Raw genomic sequence first — 17,953 nt, 5'->3', positions numbered from 1 at the left:
AATGTTAACAGATGAATGGAGTGTTTGTGTGTTTAAAAGGCAGACGTGCCGCTAGAAATTCCAGGGTCCAGTATTCGGTTGGCCTGGTGGTGATGACATGTGACAGTATTTCTGACAGAGAACACTCCCTCCAAGCGGTCGCCACATGCCTTTATCTAACACACACACACACACAAGTTTGTATGGCTATCCTCATGGGGACCAGAAAATAGAAATGGCATGCTCCCTTGCCCTAATCTTAACCCTAAACCTAACCATAACCCTAACCCTAACCTAATCTAACCCTAACATCAATAAAGTAACATTTATGCCTAATCCTAACCCTAAACATAACCAACAACGCCTGGACCTTAACGAAACCCCAATTCTAACTCAGAAATGAATTGTAAGTTTGACCCTAAACCTAAAACCTATAGTTAGTCCTAAAAAAAAAAACACACACACACACACACACACTTAAATGGGGTGAAATGCAGGGCAAAAATGTGTGTTTGTATGTGTGCGCACATCAGCAGTGTCATATGCAATGGTATTACGTGAGCGCATGCGTGTGTGTGTAATAGGCAGATGTTACATGCATGCATAATCTGCATGCTTGCACATTGGTGCATGCATAGATGGACTCACAACTTGTCCCCGGAAAAAACATGAATTAGACAGCTATACCGCCGTTTTCTGCAGCCGCACCCATCACATCTGGCACCATAACTCTGTCACACAGCCCAAGCAATGTAGCGGAACGGACCAATAGCAGCAGAGACACAGTTGTCAGACATGTCGACCGATATAATGTTATGAAACCTCCTGGGGCTAGGGTAAGGATTAAATCAGTTTCTTATGAGTCGCCTCCCAAAAAGACACGCTACCCAAATGCCATGTGTCCAGGTCAAAAGTGTTGTATTATATAGGGAATAGTGTTTGGGGCAGTTATAGAGCCAGATAGCTTTAAAACCACCTCACCACTTTTTCTCTTAAGAGCTTCAGACCAACTGAACTGTCGACCAAACTAATGTAGCAGGCATTAAAAAAAAAAGCCTGAGCTGAGTTCCCATTTCCTGTTTTCAGGGGAAAACTGAATTTATGCTGAAGAGGGCAGTATTCCTACAAGTCGGATGTTCTGTTGTTTGGGGGGGGGGACCGCACAGAGGGTGGCTGTTTTCAAGCAGGGAAGCAGCACCACAGACATGGTAGACTTAATTTGGTCTGTTAGGAATGGTGCTTTGTGTGTTAAACATAAATAATTATCTGAAATAACTCAATCACATGTAATGGAGATTAGGACTGGTTATAAAAAGAATTCATGAAATACTGCATATTCTGGGATGCAGTGAGGCATGGGAGACTGTAGGACTGTGTGCATGATTGGTATGGCTATGCATGTACATGGCGGTTTGTATGGTTTGTGTGCATTACTATTCAGTTTTTGTGTATGTGTTTCTCTTCATATACATACTTCTCTTCACAGGTTTCCGTACAAGAGCCATTTCCTGTGGGGTCACTCTGTGACAGGAAGGCTAAAATAACATTGAAACGGAGGAAACAACTCTTGTTTTGGTTTACTTAATTCTCTGTGTGGGTATGTATTTGTGTTTCAGCTCCAAATTCAACTCCAAAACAACAAAACTAGTGATACTTTTCATATAGCTATGGACTGCAATGTACACTGCTCAAATAAGGGAACACATCGGGCCTCGATGAACAAAATACATTAAAGATCAAAATCTTTACCGTACATTGTGTAATTCATTGAGAACAAAATGACTTAACAACGGTCAATGGAAACCAAAATTACCAACCGACTGAGGGCTGGAATCAAACTCACACAGAAAATCAAAGGAAAGAATTGAAATCACATGCTGATCTAACTTGTGTAAACGTTATCACAGCAACTCATAATGTAACTCAGTAGAGTGTTTGGCCCCCACATGCCTGTTTGCACTCCCAACAGCATCTGGGCATGCTCCTGGTGTGACGGCGGATGGTGTCCTGGGGGTGGGGGGGGGGATCTCCTCCCAGACCTGGATCAGGGCATCAGTAAGCTCCTGGAAGGTCTGTGGCGCTAACAGGAGGCACCAGATGCACCGATACATAACGTCCCAGAGGTTCTCTATTGGATTCAAGTCTGGGGGATGTGAGGGCCAGTGTGTGGCATCAATGCCTTTGTCATCCAGGAACTGCCTACACATTCTGGCCACACCAGAGGCACCAGGAGGAACCCAGGGCCCACTGCACCAGCATAGGGTCTGACGATGGGTCTGAGGATTTCATCCTGGTACCTAACAGTATTCAGGGTATCGTCCCCAGACCATCACTGAACCACCACCAAACTGGTAATGCTGACTGATGTTGCAGGCAGCATAACATTCACCACAGCATCTCCAGACTCTTTAATATCTGTCACATGTGCTCAGTGTGAACCTGCCGTGAAGAGAACAGTGTGCTAATGGCGGACCTGCCAATTCTGGTGTTCTCTGGTGAATGCCAATCGAGCAAGGTGCTGGGCTGTGAGCACAGGTCCCACTTTAGGACGTTGGGCTCTCATGCCACCCTTATGGAGTCTGTTTCTGACAGTTTGGTCTGAAACATGCACACCAGTAGCACACTGGAGGTCATTTTGTAGGGCTACAGCAATGCTCCTCCTGTTTCACCTCGCACAAAGGAGCAGATACCGGTCTCCTACCGGTATCGTCTCCTAGCATCTTCTCCATGCTCTTGAGACTGTACTGGGAGACACAGCAAACCTTCTTGCGACGGCACATATGGACTACCTTTGCAACATGAATGGGCTGCAGGTACCAACTTATGCAACCAGTAGTGACAAGGACACTATCAAAATGCAAAACAAGAGAATTATCAGTCACAAAGGATAAGGAGAGAGCAGTTGTCTGTGGCCACCACCTGCAAAACTACTCCCTTTTTGGGGTTTGACTGGCCTCTCCAGTGCACCGGTTGCCACTTTCATTAGCACCAGAACAGATGACATTGATTCACAATCACTTATGTTTCCCAACTGGACAGACTGATGTCTCAAATATAATTGATTTTGTGTTATACTATGATTATAACGTGCTCCTTTCATTTTTTTGAGCAGTTAATGTACATACATTGGCTGTCAAAAGTATTCACCCACTTAGACTTTGCCACGTTTTGTGTACAACCTGAAATCAAAATGGATTTAATTAGGAGTTTCTGCCACTGATCAACAGAAAAAGTCCCAAATGTTGAACAAATGTTTTCCCAATTGAAATACAAAACAGAAAATGACTTAATTTAATAAATATTCACCCCCTGCAGTAGAGGCTCCTTTTGCAGCAATTACAGTCCGGGTTGTGACTGGGCCACTCCAGGACATTGACCTTCTTGTTTTCAAGGCACTCCAGAGTGACTTTGGCTGTAGGTTTGCGGTCATTGTGCTGCTCAAAGATTAATCATATCTTAGGTCTTTTGCAGACACGAACAGGTTTTTGAGGACGGCCTCTTCTAGACTGATCATATTCTCTCCATTTCTTAATAATGGACTTTAATGTGCTCCAGGTGATTTCTAATGCCTTGGAAATGTTCTATCCTACCACTTATTTGTGCCTTTAAAGAACCCCATTCTGGATTTGCTTTGACTGTTCCTTCATTTTCTTGTTATAGTTTTTGAGACAGGTGTATTCAATCTGAAATCATGCAAGACACCTTAATTGCACACAGGGGGACCCCATTCGACTAATTGCGTGATTTCTAAAGACAATTGGTTTCACCGCAGCTCATTTCGGTATGCGATATCAAATGAGTGAATACTTGCACAATTAATTACTTTGTGTATTTGTAATTAAATTAGAAGCTTTTAGATTTTACATAATGGACATTTGAGTCCAAACTTTGCAGCAAAAATTCCTACTTAAATCCATTTAGATTTCATTTTGCAACACAAAATGTGGAACAGTACAAGGGGGGTGAACACTTGGTAGAGCTACTGTAAGTATGTGTGAACAATTGCACACCATGTATGAATGAATTCTCTGTCCTTCACTTTCCTCACGTTGCCAAGAAGAACGGGTTAGAATCAATCAATCATTCACTGTGAGCTGGTACACACATATGTATCCAAAAAGACTTAAAACAGTTATTGCAGATATAGGTTGCTTTACCAAATTTTTATAGATTTATCTTACTAATGTTTCCTGACAAAAAATCTATGTAACCTTGCAATAATTTGAGTGTCAGTGTTTGCAAATACAGCTCTGTAAAAAAGCAGCTCTGTAAAAAAGCAGCTCTGTAAAAAAGCAGCTCGGTAAAAAAGCAGCTCGGTAAAAAAGCAGCTCGGTAAAAAAGCAGCTCGGTAAAAAAGCAGCTCGGTAAAAAAGCAGCTCGGTAAAAAAGCACTGCACCTTTTTCTTTCCTTTCCAAAAAAGTCAAAAGGGAAGGTTTTGAGTGAGGAACAGAAGGGTTAAAATTAAGAGACCACTGCAAATAGAACGCTTCTGTTCGGCACTCAGAACTTTCCTTTTCAACTTTTTTGGAAAGAAAAGAAAAAGGTGCAGTGGTCTCTTAATTTTTTCCAGAGCTGTATAGTATCAAACAACAACATGTGATTGTACCATTTGTAATGGAGTAATATGACAGAATTAGTCAGTGGTGTGAATACCTTTGTAAGGCACTGCATATCATTTCTATTATGAGACTGTCGTTATAATGAGATACTATTTTGGTCTTATTAGTATGAAGGGCACACTTGTATAGATTAACATGTACACGCACACACACATGCGCAGCATGCAGCACATTTACAAATACACATTTTCTACACTGTGCAGTTTCTCGTTTCCCAGTTTTGTGATGTGTAATGCACAATTATGGCCTATTCACGTAAAAACAACAATGAAACATCTTGTGATGTCATAGTGCTTTTTAAATCAAACTACTTGCTCAGGGAGCAGGATTGCGCCAGCACACATGCACTGGAGGTATAAGCATTCTGGGCCAACAACCATGATTGAGTTCAAAAGGACCTTGACAAGACATGGCAAGCTCCCGGGCTGCTCCAAGCCAATTTTTGCCGCTGTTTGCAGCACTCCTGTGCAATGTATATATTCCGACCAGGATTCAAACTTAGTCAACAGTTGTTTAGTTGAATTTGGCCAGTCACATTAAAATAAGATGAACTGTTTAGATATAGAAAATAATAGATATTTTCAAATCTTGCTCGTGACTAATTTCAATTTGAAGCAGCTAATGAATATGACATGCATAATGTGCAACATTAACATTTAACAATTAGCAAATTTTGAAAATACTCCCCACGATTTCCTAGGTTTTTTGTGAAATTCTGGTTACTATTCCCCCTGGAAATTTTACACCTGGGAAAAAAACTGGGAAATGTCTGAGAAAGTTACCGGCTAACGTACAACATACTATACCAATACTATGCATTACTGGCTGGTAATGGCTTTAGGGTGACAATTAGTATATGACATACTTGATCCCAAAGCGATCCATGAACATGATGTGGTTCCGGAATGTTCTGTGGACATCCAGATCAATCTGTTTGATCTCTGTAGAGAAACTTCTGGCCTGCTTCTTCATAATCTATTAATGAATGACCAAGCAGAATAGCAGGAGTTACTGTATACAAGGAATAGTCAAAACTCATGCTGGAGTGCTACACTTACGTAAAATATATCATATAATATCAACCCCAAACCCCTTACACTTTCAGACCTGAAATGACCACATATGACCAACATATGCATGGGCCAGTGGTAGGAGCTTGGGCTTGATTTGGTACTGAACAAATCAGAGGGTTTGAATAAAATATGATGGACACTTTTCCTGGCTCTTCTTATCCTTGGCAACACACTTAACTCTAGGGATTAATTTAGGGTGAAGGGTTTAATGCTATGCTCACCTCATATTTCCCAGAGTTTTCCTTCTTCACCTTCTCAATTTCCAGCAGCAGAGCCCATGCCTGTCCTCTAAGCTGGAGCGGGATGCCCTTGTAAACACGCTTCACCATCTGGGTGACAGAGACCAAAGAAGTGAATATATATATAGTTTACATACAGATAGATGACATACATATGCTTGCCCCTAGAAGTCGTAGAGATAAGAGAAAGAGATCAAATAGAGTGACATCCTCTTGTATCATAACCCAAGTGCTGCAATACTAAAAGTTGGGCAAAGATGAGTCTCTTCATCCAACTGGTCCTGGTAATGAGTTTACAAACCAGTTCAACTAACACAGTGAAGCGTCAGGACAGTCATAACAAAACAACATGATCTGTGGAGAAACAAGCACAAAGCAAAATACAGCGCAACCTGTCCATTCAACAATACGTTATGTATTGTTTGACTACGGTTATAATCAAATTGTACACTCCAGTATAATCAAATTCAAGTTCAAAGTATATTTATCAAATGCACAGAATAACATAGCTTCGTTCTGAACAGTGTCATTATGAGACTGAGCTGTATTTCCGAAAATATGTCAGAAATAACAAACAATGACAGTGTATTTCCCCTGAATTAATTACCATTATTCAAGGTTTCAAACCTTTTCGGTTAAGAGAGAGATGTGGATTGACAGCAAACTACATAGCTGCCTGTCTTAAAATGTGGGACAGACCAATAAAACAGTGTGTCTTTATTATTTTTGCGGAATATGTTTTCATATAATTTTTTGCCCTTGATTATTGTTCTACTTATGTTGTTTATTATCCCAACGTTGATGTCATATATAAACAAAAGATACAAGGGGGTATGGAAAACGGCCAATATGTCTCGGCAAAGAAATGAAAAAAGAAAACTGTTTCAAAAACAACTCTTCTTTGTGGCCCCACTTGCAAAACACAAAACTATTTGGCTGCTTTTTGTTATTTATCTTCTGTCCAAGTACAGCCATGGGAAGATGTTTTGGTCAGGAGGTGCTGATCACTGAACGGTGGGGAGTATTGGACTGATGTATCAAACCAACGGACGATGAATGCCCATTGGCTGAAGTGACACGCATATTTATGATTGACACATAAGCGATAACTTTGATGTCAGGGTTCTGAAGTGGCCAATCAAAGAGAAAGGGATGGAGAGGGAGAGGACAGATCAGAGCACAGCAGAGTGCTGAGGTAGAGTTAGTGTCTTCATGGTCTGCACTGAGTCAGTCACCTTGTCGCTGTTCCAGTATTTATCCCATTTCTTCACCATCTTCAGCCATTTCCCCACCCGTTCTATCTCCTGATGTTTTTGCTGAAAAGGCGAGAATGGAACTAAATCAATCAATCCATCAGTCTATGAATCCTTCTATCCATCTAAAGGAGACGAGCAGTACCTTCTCTTCTTGTACACTGGGAGTCGGCAGCTCCTCCTTGCTGGGGAAAGACAAATAATTTGGATTAACATTATGCTTTGAGTTGAGGGGTAAGATTGTTTTTGTGGAGTTACATAAAAGGAACATTTTGAAGGGAAATTGTGGGGGTCCATGCAAGGACAAGGAAAATTTATCAAATGTATACGTTTTTAAGGTTTGGGGTCATATTGTAATGTCATTGTTTTCGAAAGAAAATCAAATTTGTGTCCATTAAAATAACATCAAATTGATCAGAAATACAGAGTAGACATTGTTAATGTTGTAAATGATTATTGTAGAATATCTACATAGGCATACAGAGGCATATTATCAGCAACCATCAGTCCTGTGTACAACTGGCACATTGTGTTTCCTAATCAAAGTTAATAATTTTGAAAGGCTAAATGATCATTAGAAAACCATTTTGCAATTATGTTAGCACAGCTGAAAACTGTTGTGCTAATTCAAGAAGAAATAAAAGTGGTCTTCTTTAGACTACTTGAGTTTCTGGAGCATGATCAATTGTGGGTTTGACTACAGGCTCAAAGCGGCCAGAAACAAATAACTTTCTTCTGAAACTCATCAGTCTCCTCTTGTTCTGAGAAATAAAGGCAATTCCACACGTGAAATTGCCAAGAAACTGAAGACCATGTACAATGCTATTACAGTGCAAACTGGAAGCTTCATTAAATAGTACCCGCAAAACACCAGTCTCAATGTCAACAGTGAAGAGGCGACTCTGGGATGCTGGCCTTCTAGGCAGAGGTGCAAAGAAAAAGACATACCTCAGACTGGCCAAAAAAGGAAAAGATTAAGAAGGGCAAAAGAACACAGATACAGGACAGAGCAAGATTGGATTTTTTTTTTATGGACGAACAAATCTAAGTTTGAGGGGTTCGGGTCACAAAAAATAACATTAGTGAGACGCAGACCAAATGTGGTGTGCTTGACGCCATCTGTCAAGCATAGTGGAGGCAATGAGATGGTCTGGGGGTGCTTTGATTGTGTTAAAGGGGAGGATTTGTACAGGGTGAAAGCGATCTTGAAGAAGGAAAGCTATCACTCCTTTTTGCAACACCACTCCATTTTGCAATCAGCTGGTATTCTGTCTATAATTGAGTAACCAGGACAGTCATCGGATCTCAACCCTATTGAGCTGTTGTGGAAGCAGATTAACCATATAACCATATATAGGCTTGATGGTAAGGAGTAACCATCAAGCCTATCTAACATAGGGGAAGTGCATCTGGAAGCATGGGGTGAAATCTCTTCAGATAACACCAACAAAATTACAACTAGAATGCCTAAGGTCTGCAAGGCCGTAATTACTGCAAATGGAGGATTCTTAGACGAAAGCAAAGTTAGAAGTATAATAATTTGAAATAATATTTCAATAAAAAATCTATTTCAATCTTGTCAATGACTATATTCCATATTAATGTTGCTATATTTCCTATTGAAACTCATTCCATGTATGTTTTCATGGAAAACAAGGACATTTCTAAGTGACCCCAAACTTTCGAATGATAGTGCATGTGTGTGCGTGCGTATGTTCTCTAATTACAGTCCTAGCTACAGTAAAAGCCTTAAATTTAGGGCGACCCCCTGGATGTAAATCTGCAGTCAAGGAGAGGTGAACACTGTCAGTGATGTCACGTTAACTTACTGCATGAAGCCATGGCGGTCTGTGACCTTATAGATGCTGAAGTCAGCATCCTCCCAGGGGTCAATGTGGACACCCTCCTGCCTGCCCTGAAAACACACAATCAAACATGTTAAAACATGTCCTCATATCATACATGCAAAAAGAGCGGAGATCCTGTAATAAAAACTCTGACTATCGATTGTTTACACAAGTGAGTCAGGGTGAAGGTTTTGTGTTTTTCCTAATGAATGTTTTAAGTGCTATACCTGGAGACACTCCATAATCCACAACAGTGTTATAACTATCCTGTAGCTGTACTTTATGAATCTGAGACAAATCTGGGGCAGCAGCATACCCCTTCGACCAGAGTATTACAAATACTAGATGGTTTATCCAGTGCAGAGTTGTCGAATCCAGGTACTGGAAGGCCAAAATGGCTAATGATTTAACTGGTGGTTAACTGCCATTACCTAGTCAGTCCCTGATAAGAAGGACACAAAGTGTAGTAGCCTCCAGGATTGAGATCAGACAGCACTTACAGAAAGTTTCCACTTTTCTACGGGTTTGCCAGTGTAAATTAGCATAATTTGCATGGATGCTACATTAACAATGCCTATTTGTCATTTAGCACAGCGGTTCTCAAACCTATGGTCACATGGACGTCCTAGCTAGGGGGTGACCTCAAGTGGATGTTGAGCAGGACGGATGGGCAACGAGTGATGTTGAGCAGGACGGATGGGCAACGAGTGATGTTGAGCAGGACAGATGGGCAACGAGTGATGTTGAGCAGGACAGATGGGCAACGAGTGATGTTGAGCAGGACAGATGGGCAACGAGTGCTTTTTTTTTTCAATATATCATTGGAGAGTTTGCATTTATGTCGCAAGTCGTGTTTACTCGGCACTAGTCTAATAACAACAGCCTAAAAACGCGTTAGTGGGCTACACATCCGTTTGTGCAATGGATGTGTGGAAATGGGAATATCACTCCTTAGGACCCGCACCCCAGTCTCACTATAAAAATAAATCAAACGAGAATGCAAGCCATGTCTCCCCTACCTCTGTTACTTGAATCCACCTGCTAACACTTTGCTTGTTACATGGTTGTCATTATTTAATGTTTTTTCTAATCTAAGGATTAATGTTTCCACCAAAGCATATTCTCATAGTGGAATTGGCAAACAAATTTGCTCTGGATGAATTACAGATTTACCCTGATTTAATGTTTGTATATAACATCTCTAGCCACCATGACTACCTTATGTTCTATTCAATTCTATTCAATTATATTCAAGTAGCCTACCTCATGCATTTGGTTGAATTTGGGAAAAATCTAATAGAGATACTTTATGAAGTATTTGGTTGTGGCTAACAAGGAAATCTAATGTTTACAGGCACCCACCTAAACCCCATTCTAACCACACTTCAGCCTAAACATCAAAGGACAATACCTTGACCAGCATAAGTGTGATTCAATGGGTTAAATGCCTGCACACCATGTAGCTGTCCAGCTATGAGGGGCTGATATGTGTTTTATACAGTAGCCTAACATAGCAGATATTGTCCTTGTGTCAATCAGGAAAACAATATGAGATGGCAAGATTCTATTTAGATTTACATGAGCTATATTTAGATGCAGCCAGTTATTGTGTTTAGTTTTGGACTGACATTGTATGTATACTATACTAAATTAAGGGCATTGACAACTTGCATTTATTTAATTCCAAGTCAAGCACTCTCCATAGTTTGCAATAAACCAAATTGTCTTTCCCATAATGCACTGCTTTTTAAACAGAAAAGTGTGTATTAAGAGCAAAAGTAAAACATTAAAACATCTAAAATTGCGATTAATTGAGATTAACTACAGAAGACTATGCGACTAATCGCAATTAATTATTTTAATCATTTGACAGCATTCGTTTTTATATATATATATAACACAACAGTAAAGCACAATAAGACCTAACCCAGGTGGGTGAAAACAGCGCATAGGCTATTTCATTTTACTTTGTAACAATATCTCTTGAAACCTTGAATTTTGTTTCTATACTGAAAAACACATAAATTGACAGATAAACCATTTGTCAAGTCTCTTTTAATTTTATTCTTTCCATTTTTGTCATGTGAAAATAATTTATAATAGGCTAACAGGAATTTCTAAATATCCCATTTCAAATATGAGTCTCAAAAAATATATGATTTTTATTATTATTTTTTTATTTTTTTAATAGAAATTCAAAATCTCACCAAAACATTAATGGTAGTAATGTAGAATAAATAAAAATTTAAAATATGAAAACAAGTAAATGTAAAAGAAACTGTGCTTGTTAATTTATGAATTTAAAATAACTGTAACTCTCAGTAAATGGTAGCCAAAATGTAACTAGTGTAAGGTAAGATGTTGATGCTGCTTTGGCTGCTAACACAAGATAGCCTACTATATGTTGGATGCATATTTTCATAGGCCTACAATGTACATTTTGAAGTAGGCTACATTTAAATGTAGACTGCAGTAACATTCGGCTCACCCATTAGTTGAGTCATTTGAAAAAATACAAACAGACAATTATACACTCAACTAAAGGATTATAAGGAACACCATACTAATACTGTGTTTGACCCCCTTTCGCCTTCAGAACTGCCTTAATTCTACGTGGCATTGATTCAACAAGGTGCTGAAAGCATTCTTTAGAAATGTTGGCCCATATTGATAGGATAGCATCTTGCAGTTGATGGAGATTTGTGGGATGCACATCCAGGGCACGAAGCTCCCATTCCACCACATCCCAAAGATGGTCTATTGGGTTGAGATCTGGTGACTGTGGGGGCCATTTCAGTACGAGACTCATCAGACCAGGCAACATTCTTCCAGTCTTCAACTGTCCAATTTTGGTGAGCTCGTGCAAATTGTAGCCTCTTTTTCATATTTGTAGTGGAGATGAGTGGTACCCGGTGGGGTCTTCTGCTGTTGTAGCCCATCTGCCTCAAGGTTGTGCGTGTTGTGGCTTCACAAATGCTTTGCTGCATACCTCGGTTGTAACGAGTGATTATTTCAGTCAAAGTTGCTCTTCTATCAGCTTGAATCAGTCGGCCCATTCTCCTCTGACCTCTAAAACCAACAAGGCATTTTCGCCCACAGGACTGCATACTGGATGTTTTTCCCTTTTCACACCATTCTTTGTAAACCCTAGAAATGGTTGTGCGTGAAAATCCCAGTAACTGAGCAGAATGTGAAATACTCAGACTGGCCCGTCTGGCACCAACAACCATGCCATGCTCTAAATTGCTTAAATCACCTTTCTTTCCCATTCTGACATTCAGTTTGGAGTTCAGGAGATTGTCTTGACCAGGACCACACCCCTAAATGCCTTCGAAGCAACTGCCATGTGATTGGTTGATTAGATAATTGCATTAATGAGAAATTTAACATGTGTCCCTAATAATCCTTTAGGTGAGTGTATTGTAGTTAGGAAGACAAGCAGTGACATCTAGCCATATAGAACCCTATGAAATTGTCATGGTGATAGTGTGCTTTGTGCGCAGTATTGGAGTGACTGATTCACAACTCCAACCCCCCCACACAAACCACTTATTGAAGAACTGAAAGCATTAAAATGTGGAAACTGAAAACTGAATGGTTATCAAACGTGTCATAACAGAATGTTTATTATATCCTCACAAGTATTTATTGTCAACTGATAAGGCACTCTGTTCATCCAATAGCCATTATTAAATAATTGAAAAAATATTTTTTAAACTGTGAACCCCATCTGTGGGGAGACATGAAGATTGCAATTCACTAACATTCTTAGGAGCTTGAGAGGATCTACAAGGAATAATTGAAGAAAATTCCCAAATTCAGGTGGGCCAAACTGGTAGAGGCATAGAGGACAATTTAAAGCTGTGATGCCTGCCAAAGGCGCTTCTATACAAAAAAAAAAAAAAAAAAGGAATTACAGAATTTGTTTGTTTAAAATGTTTAATGATTTTGAAGAATACAAGAATGTGTTTGTATTGAAAGTCTTATCATATGAAAAAAACAATTAAGAAAACAATACAAAGGATGATTATTTCTAAGCACACCGGCTATAGTATTTTCATTTGTTTATTAGGCCCTATAAATGTACAAAATGAAAATTACACAGCCAATCTATAGATGAGATGAATAAGCTATCTAAAAACCGAGGAGTCAATTTCTCCAAATTAATATGCAATGCGAATGGCACGTATTTGCAGGTCTCTCCCGAGGGTTCTAGTAGGGGTGTCGAGTTGATTTCAATGCCAGTGCGTAACTCCAGTCTACTACATTACTTACATGTAAAGTGTGTCTACAGTTGAATAAGTGAATAAGTTATCGAAAAACCGAGAGGTGTTATAGGAAAAAGACTATGTCCATTTCTCCAAATGAATAGGCTATGTGAACGGTGCTTCTTTGCAGCACTCACCCAGGGGTTCTAGTGGGGCAATTGAGTTAATGTTGATAGCCTATATCGTTCCTATTAAGTTTCAATAGTGGCCTAATGAATTTTTTGAATGTTCATGGAAATCTTGGATTTCATTTGTAATTTCATTCAATTCAACCATGGCTCTGATTCATCTGGGAGTATCGTGCATTCATCCACTGACGTCGTGCATTCAGGGAGGGGTGAATAGCGCCTGGGTACCAACGCAAAGTGGTGTGTGCTATTGGCGCATTCAGTTTGGATAAAAAACGGGGTGAAGTAAAACAGGTAAATAGTCTTCAGTTTTCAGTTTATGGGTTTAGAATTCTGACAACAGAAACATTTAAAATATGCCTATTTAGGGAAAGTAATGGAAAGAGGAGGGTGTAGCTTTCAAAATGGCAGTTTAATTACAAACTCAAACGCCAATTGGCGTAGGCATTCCCCAAAAAGTTGGGACGCTGTGTAAAACCCATATAAAAACAGAATCCATACGTGTGCAAGAAGGTTTGCTGTGTCTTCCAGTACAGTCTGAAGCGCATGGAGGAGATACCAGGAGGGCCAATACATGAGGAGAGCCGGACAGGGCTGTAGAAGGGCATCAATCCGGAAGCAGGACCGGTATCTGCTCCTTTGAACGAGGAGAAACAGGAGGAGCACTGGCAGAGCCCTTCAAAATGACCTCTAGCAGTGTACTGGTGTGCATGTTTCTGACCAAACTGTCAGAAACACTCCACGAGGGAGTGTGCAGCTCGATTGGCATTCACCAGAGAACATCAGAATTGGCAGGTCCGCCATTGGCGCACTGTTCTCTTCACAGATGAGAGCAGGTTCACAGTGAGCACGTGACAGAAATTAAAGAGACCAGAGACGCTGTGGTGAACGTTATGCTGCCTTCAGTATCAGTCAGCATGACCAGTTTGGCGGTGGGTCAGTGATGGTCTGGGGAGGGATATCTTTGGAGGTTTGCACACACACCTCCACGTGCTAGCCAATGGTACCCTGACTGCTCTTAGGTACCGGGATGAAATCCTCAGAAGCATCGTCAGACCTTACACTGGTGCAGTGGGCCCAAATACAGCTCTGGAAAGAATTGAGACCACTGCAAACCACTGGCACAAAAATTTAAGTAGCTAGGCTTGTGACCATCCATCTTTCTCTTGATCAAATTCCAGAGGTTTTCAAAGGGGTTCAGGTCTGGAGATTGGGCTGGCCATGACAGGGTCTTGATATTGTGGCCGTCCATCCATACCTTGATTGCCCAGGCTGTGTGGCATGGAGCATTGTCCTCCTGAATTTTACTTGTCAGAGTTGACGACCTTACTCCATTCCTCTATGGTCCCATCCTTATGGTCTTCTGCAAACTTCAGCCTGGCTCTTCTTTGCTTCTCATAGACAAAGGGCTTTTTTCTAGCTTTGCAAGACTTCTGCACTGCCCCTAGGAGCCTGTTTAGCCTGTTTCCTCGCCATGCACTTCACCCCAGCTGCTGTTTGCCATTCTTTTTGTAGGTCACTTGATGTCATCCTACGGTTGTTGAGTGACATTCGAATGAGTTGACGTCATCTCGGTCAGTGGACAGTCGTTTTTCACCCTCTGCCAGTCTGTAGCTTTGTTTTCCCCAAATGTCTGTTGCTTGACCTTGTTCTTATGAACGGTCTTTGAAATTTTCAGGATGTAAGCAACCTGATGCTCACTGTATCCCTCTGCCAGAATTGAACCCTTCTTTTCCTAACTCAAAGCTTTCCTTTTCAACTCTTTTCTCATGCTGAATAGTATTTATTTTTCTTGGTGACTATGGTCCCAGCTGCCTTGAGATCATTGACAAGATCCTCTTGTGTAGTTCTGGGCTGATTCCTCACCATTCGCATGATCATTGTAACTCCATGAAATGAGATCTTGCATGGAGCCCCAGACCAAGGGAGTTCTTTTGTTTCTTCCATTTGCAAATAATCACACCAACATCACCTTCTCACCAAGCTGCTTGGTGATGGTCTTGTAGCCCATTCCAGCCTTGTGTAGGTCTACAATCTTGTCCCTGACATCCTTGGACAGCTCTTTGGTCTTGGCCATGGTGGAGAGTTTGGAACCTGATTGATTGATTTGGTGGACAGGTGTCTTTTATACAGGTAACAAACTGAGATTAGGAGCACTCCCTTTAAGAGTGTGCTCCAAATCTCAGCTCGTTAACTGTATAAAAGAATCCTGATAGCCAGAAATCTCTGATTGAGAGGGGATGAAATACTTATTTCACTCATGAAAATGCAAATACATTTCTAACATTTTTATCCAGAAAACAACAATTTAATCCAGAAAAAATGTATCAAATAACTTTTTCCCCTCAATGTAGATTCACAAACACGTCAAAATCCGAAAACAAATGATGAATTGTTAACAACACGAAACCAGGCAAGCCTAGTTCAGCCGGCCCACAATAGAAAGTTTCGCCCTCTCGAAATTCGAACCCGGGTCGCCCACGTGAAAGGCTGTGTCAATGACCACTACACCACAGAGCTGTACATTAGACGGGTGTCATTATATCCTCTTGTATACCCTGAACAAATCCTCTTTTGCCACTGGCCTTTTTCATAGCTAATTGGCCATTTGTGAATGATATTGATATAGTTAAACTGACTAAAGTTTCTTACTAAGTTTGCCTCTAACACAAATAGGGTCTATGGCGTTTGCCACTGGCCGTTTTAACAGTGTATTAGCCAGTAATAGCCTTTACCAGTATCTATTAACTTCTTATGACTACTGGAATAGTCATAAAAATTGTGCAATTGCTAGCGAGTCTGCAAAAGCTATTTCATTTCATGGCATAAGAACATATTTTTTTCTCTAATGGCTTAACAACATACTTTTTTTCTTTCATTCATTAATGACATTGATACAATAATCATTAATAAAGGTGACAATAACTTTTTCATCAAGTGAAAAGATGAGAGAATCATGGAATCTATCAAATAGTCACAATACTGTATAACCGTAAAACATTTTATGGGGGCCCACAAATAAAATTAATAAATGTTGTTGCTCTCAATAGATTCAAACTTAGGTCTTCCACATGAGAGGCACGGTCTTCAACAACTACGCCACGGTATTACAAATTTCATCACTCACTAGACACCATTGAGCATTGTGTTAAACTGACTAACGTTTCTTATTAAGTTTACCTGCATCATAGTGTCTATGAACTGTATGGCTTTTGCCACTGGCTGTTTTAAAAGCTTATTAGCCAGTAATAGGCTTACTAGTCTCTACTAACTTCCTAGGAATAATCATAGCAATTGAGCAATTGCTAGCGAGACCATAGGTTAACTTTTCCATTTCAAAAACACAAAATCGCAATATAACTGTATACAGTTTTAGTTAAGGCTTACTATAACGTAACTACTGTATTTTGTAGCCAGCAAATGTATTTGTCTATCCTGAACATAACGCATGCACGGATGCGTACCTCTAAATTCCACCAGAAACAGTCGCAATATAACCGTAACCTATTTTATTTCAGGCTTACTGTAATGTAGATACTGAAGTTTTTAGCCAGTTCATCTATATGGAATGATTCATAATGCGTACATCCCTTTCCCTTTGAGCAGATACAAACTCAGGACATATAGTTTACAGGTCCGCTTCTCTAACCACTACGCTATTTAACAAAGGGTAGTCAGTCACTCAGTAAGAGACATTCGCTCTTCTTGGCCGACTCCGCTTATGCAGTCCGGCAAAAACAAAAGATGATTAGAAAATAAATGTACAACCGTTTTTAATGTTTTTGTGAATGTAACAGCATTTGTCACCTGCATTTTACAGATTTGTGAGTTGCATTACATTTGTGAGTATTATTTCATGGATCACTTGCATACGGGAACCAGATTAGGAGTCTCCAGAAACTTTAGATGTTTGATACATACTTTCAAAATAACACAGCACATAATTACTTATATAAATAAAGTGTGGGGTAGTACCTATGATTTATGTTTACAAATCAGCATATATTTAGGCTGTAGGATGTTTATTTCTACTGTTCACAGCATTCTGTGGTACATTTTAAACATGCAGGGGTTCTGGAGCATAACCAGAAGAAGGTCCAAATCTGGATCCTGATAATCCTTTACCTTTGTTTGCGATTCATCATTTGTTTTTGGATTTTGACATATTTTGTGAAACTATATCAATCAATACTAAGAAAATTAATCTCTGTAAAACTGGGCTTTGGATTCTTGGTTGCCTCCCAGCCCAAGGCACTGCTTGCCCGGTCATTTCGTTTAGCAAGAGTATCAGTTCTTGGTGGTTCCAAACTTCTTCCATTCCACAATGATTGAGGCCACTGTGCTCCTAAAAATGTTCAATGCTTTAGCATTTTTTTAATAACCTTCCCCAAAACATTATCTTGACAAAATTCTTACAGGTCTACACAGAGTTCCCTGGATTACCTGGCTTGGATATAGCACTGATAAGCACCATGAAGCGCAGGACCTTATATAGGTGTGTGCCTTTCACGTCCAATTAAATTGTTGCTAAAACATCAAGGATGAG

General features: G+C 40.1%; 1 protein-coding gene across 2 annotated transcripts in view; it reads right to left on the bottom strand.

Annotated features, from left to right (window-relative positions):
• Positions 1-17,953, bottom strand: part of si:dkeyp-19e1.3 (USP6 N-terminal-like protein) — an 83,365-nt gene that overhangs the window by 28,982 nt on the left and 36,430 nt on the right. For both annotated transcript variants that reach the window (XM_010884351.4, XM_020040283.2), the window contains exons 3-7: positions 8,994-9,079; positions 7,310-7,349; positions 7,147-7,227; positions 5,894-6,001; positions 5,465-5,574 (exon numbers count right to left, since the gene is read on the bottom strand). In XM_010884351.4, the coding sequence (XP_010882653.1) occupies positions 5,465-5,574; positions 5,894-6,001; positions 7,147-7,227; positions 7,310-7,349; positions 8,994-9,079 (425 nt within the window). The remainder of the gene's footprint in view (positions 1-5,464; positions 5,575-5,893; positions 6,002-7,146; positions 7,228-7,309; positions 7,350-8,993; positions 9,080-17,953) is intronic.

The sequence above is a fragment of the Esox lucius genome, chromosome 19 (genome assembly GCF_011004845.1).
Source record: "Esox lucius isolate fEsoLuc1 chromosome 19, fEsoLuc1.pri, whole genome shotgun sequence".
Taxonomy (NCBI): Eukaryota; Metazoa; Chordata; class Actinopteri; order Esociformes; family Esocidae; genus Esox; species Esox lucius.
The sequence above is the reverse complement of the archived record's forward strand: the minus strand, read 5'-3'. Positions and strand labels throughout refer to the sequence as shown.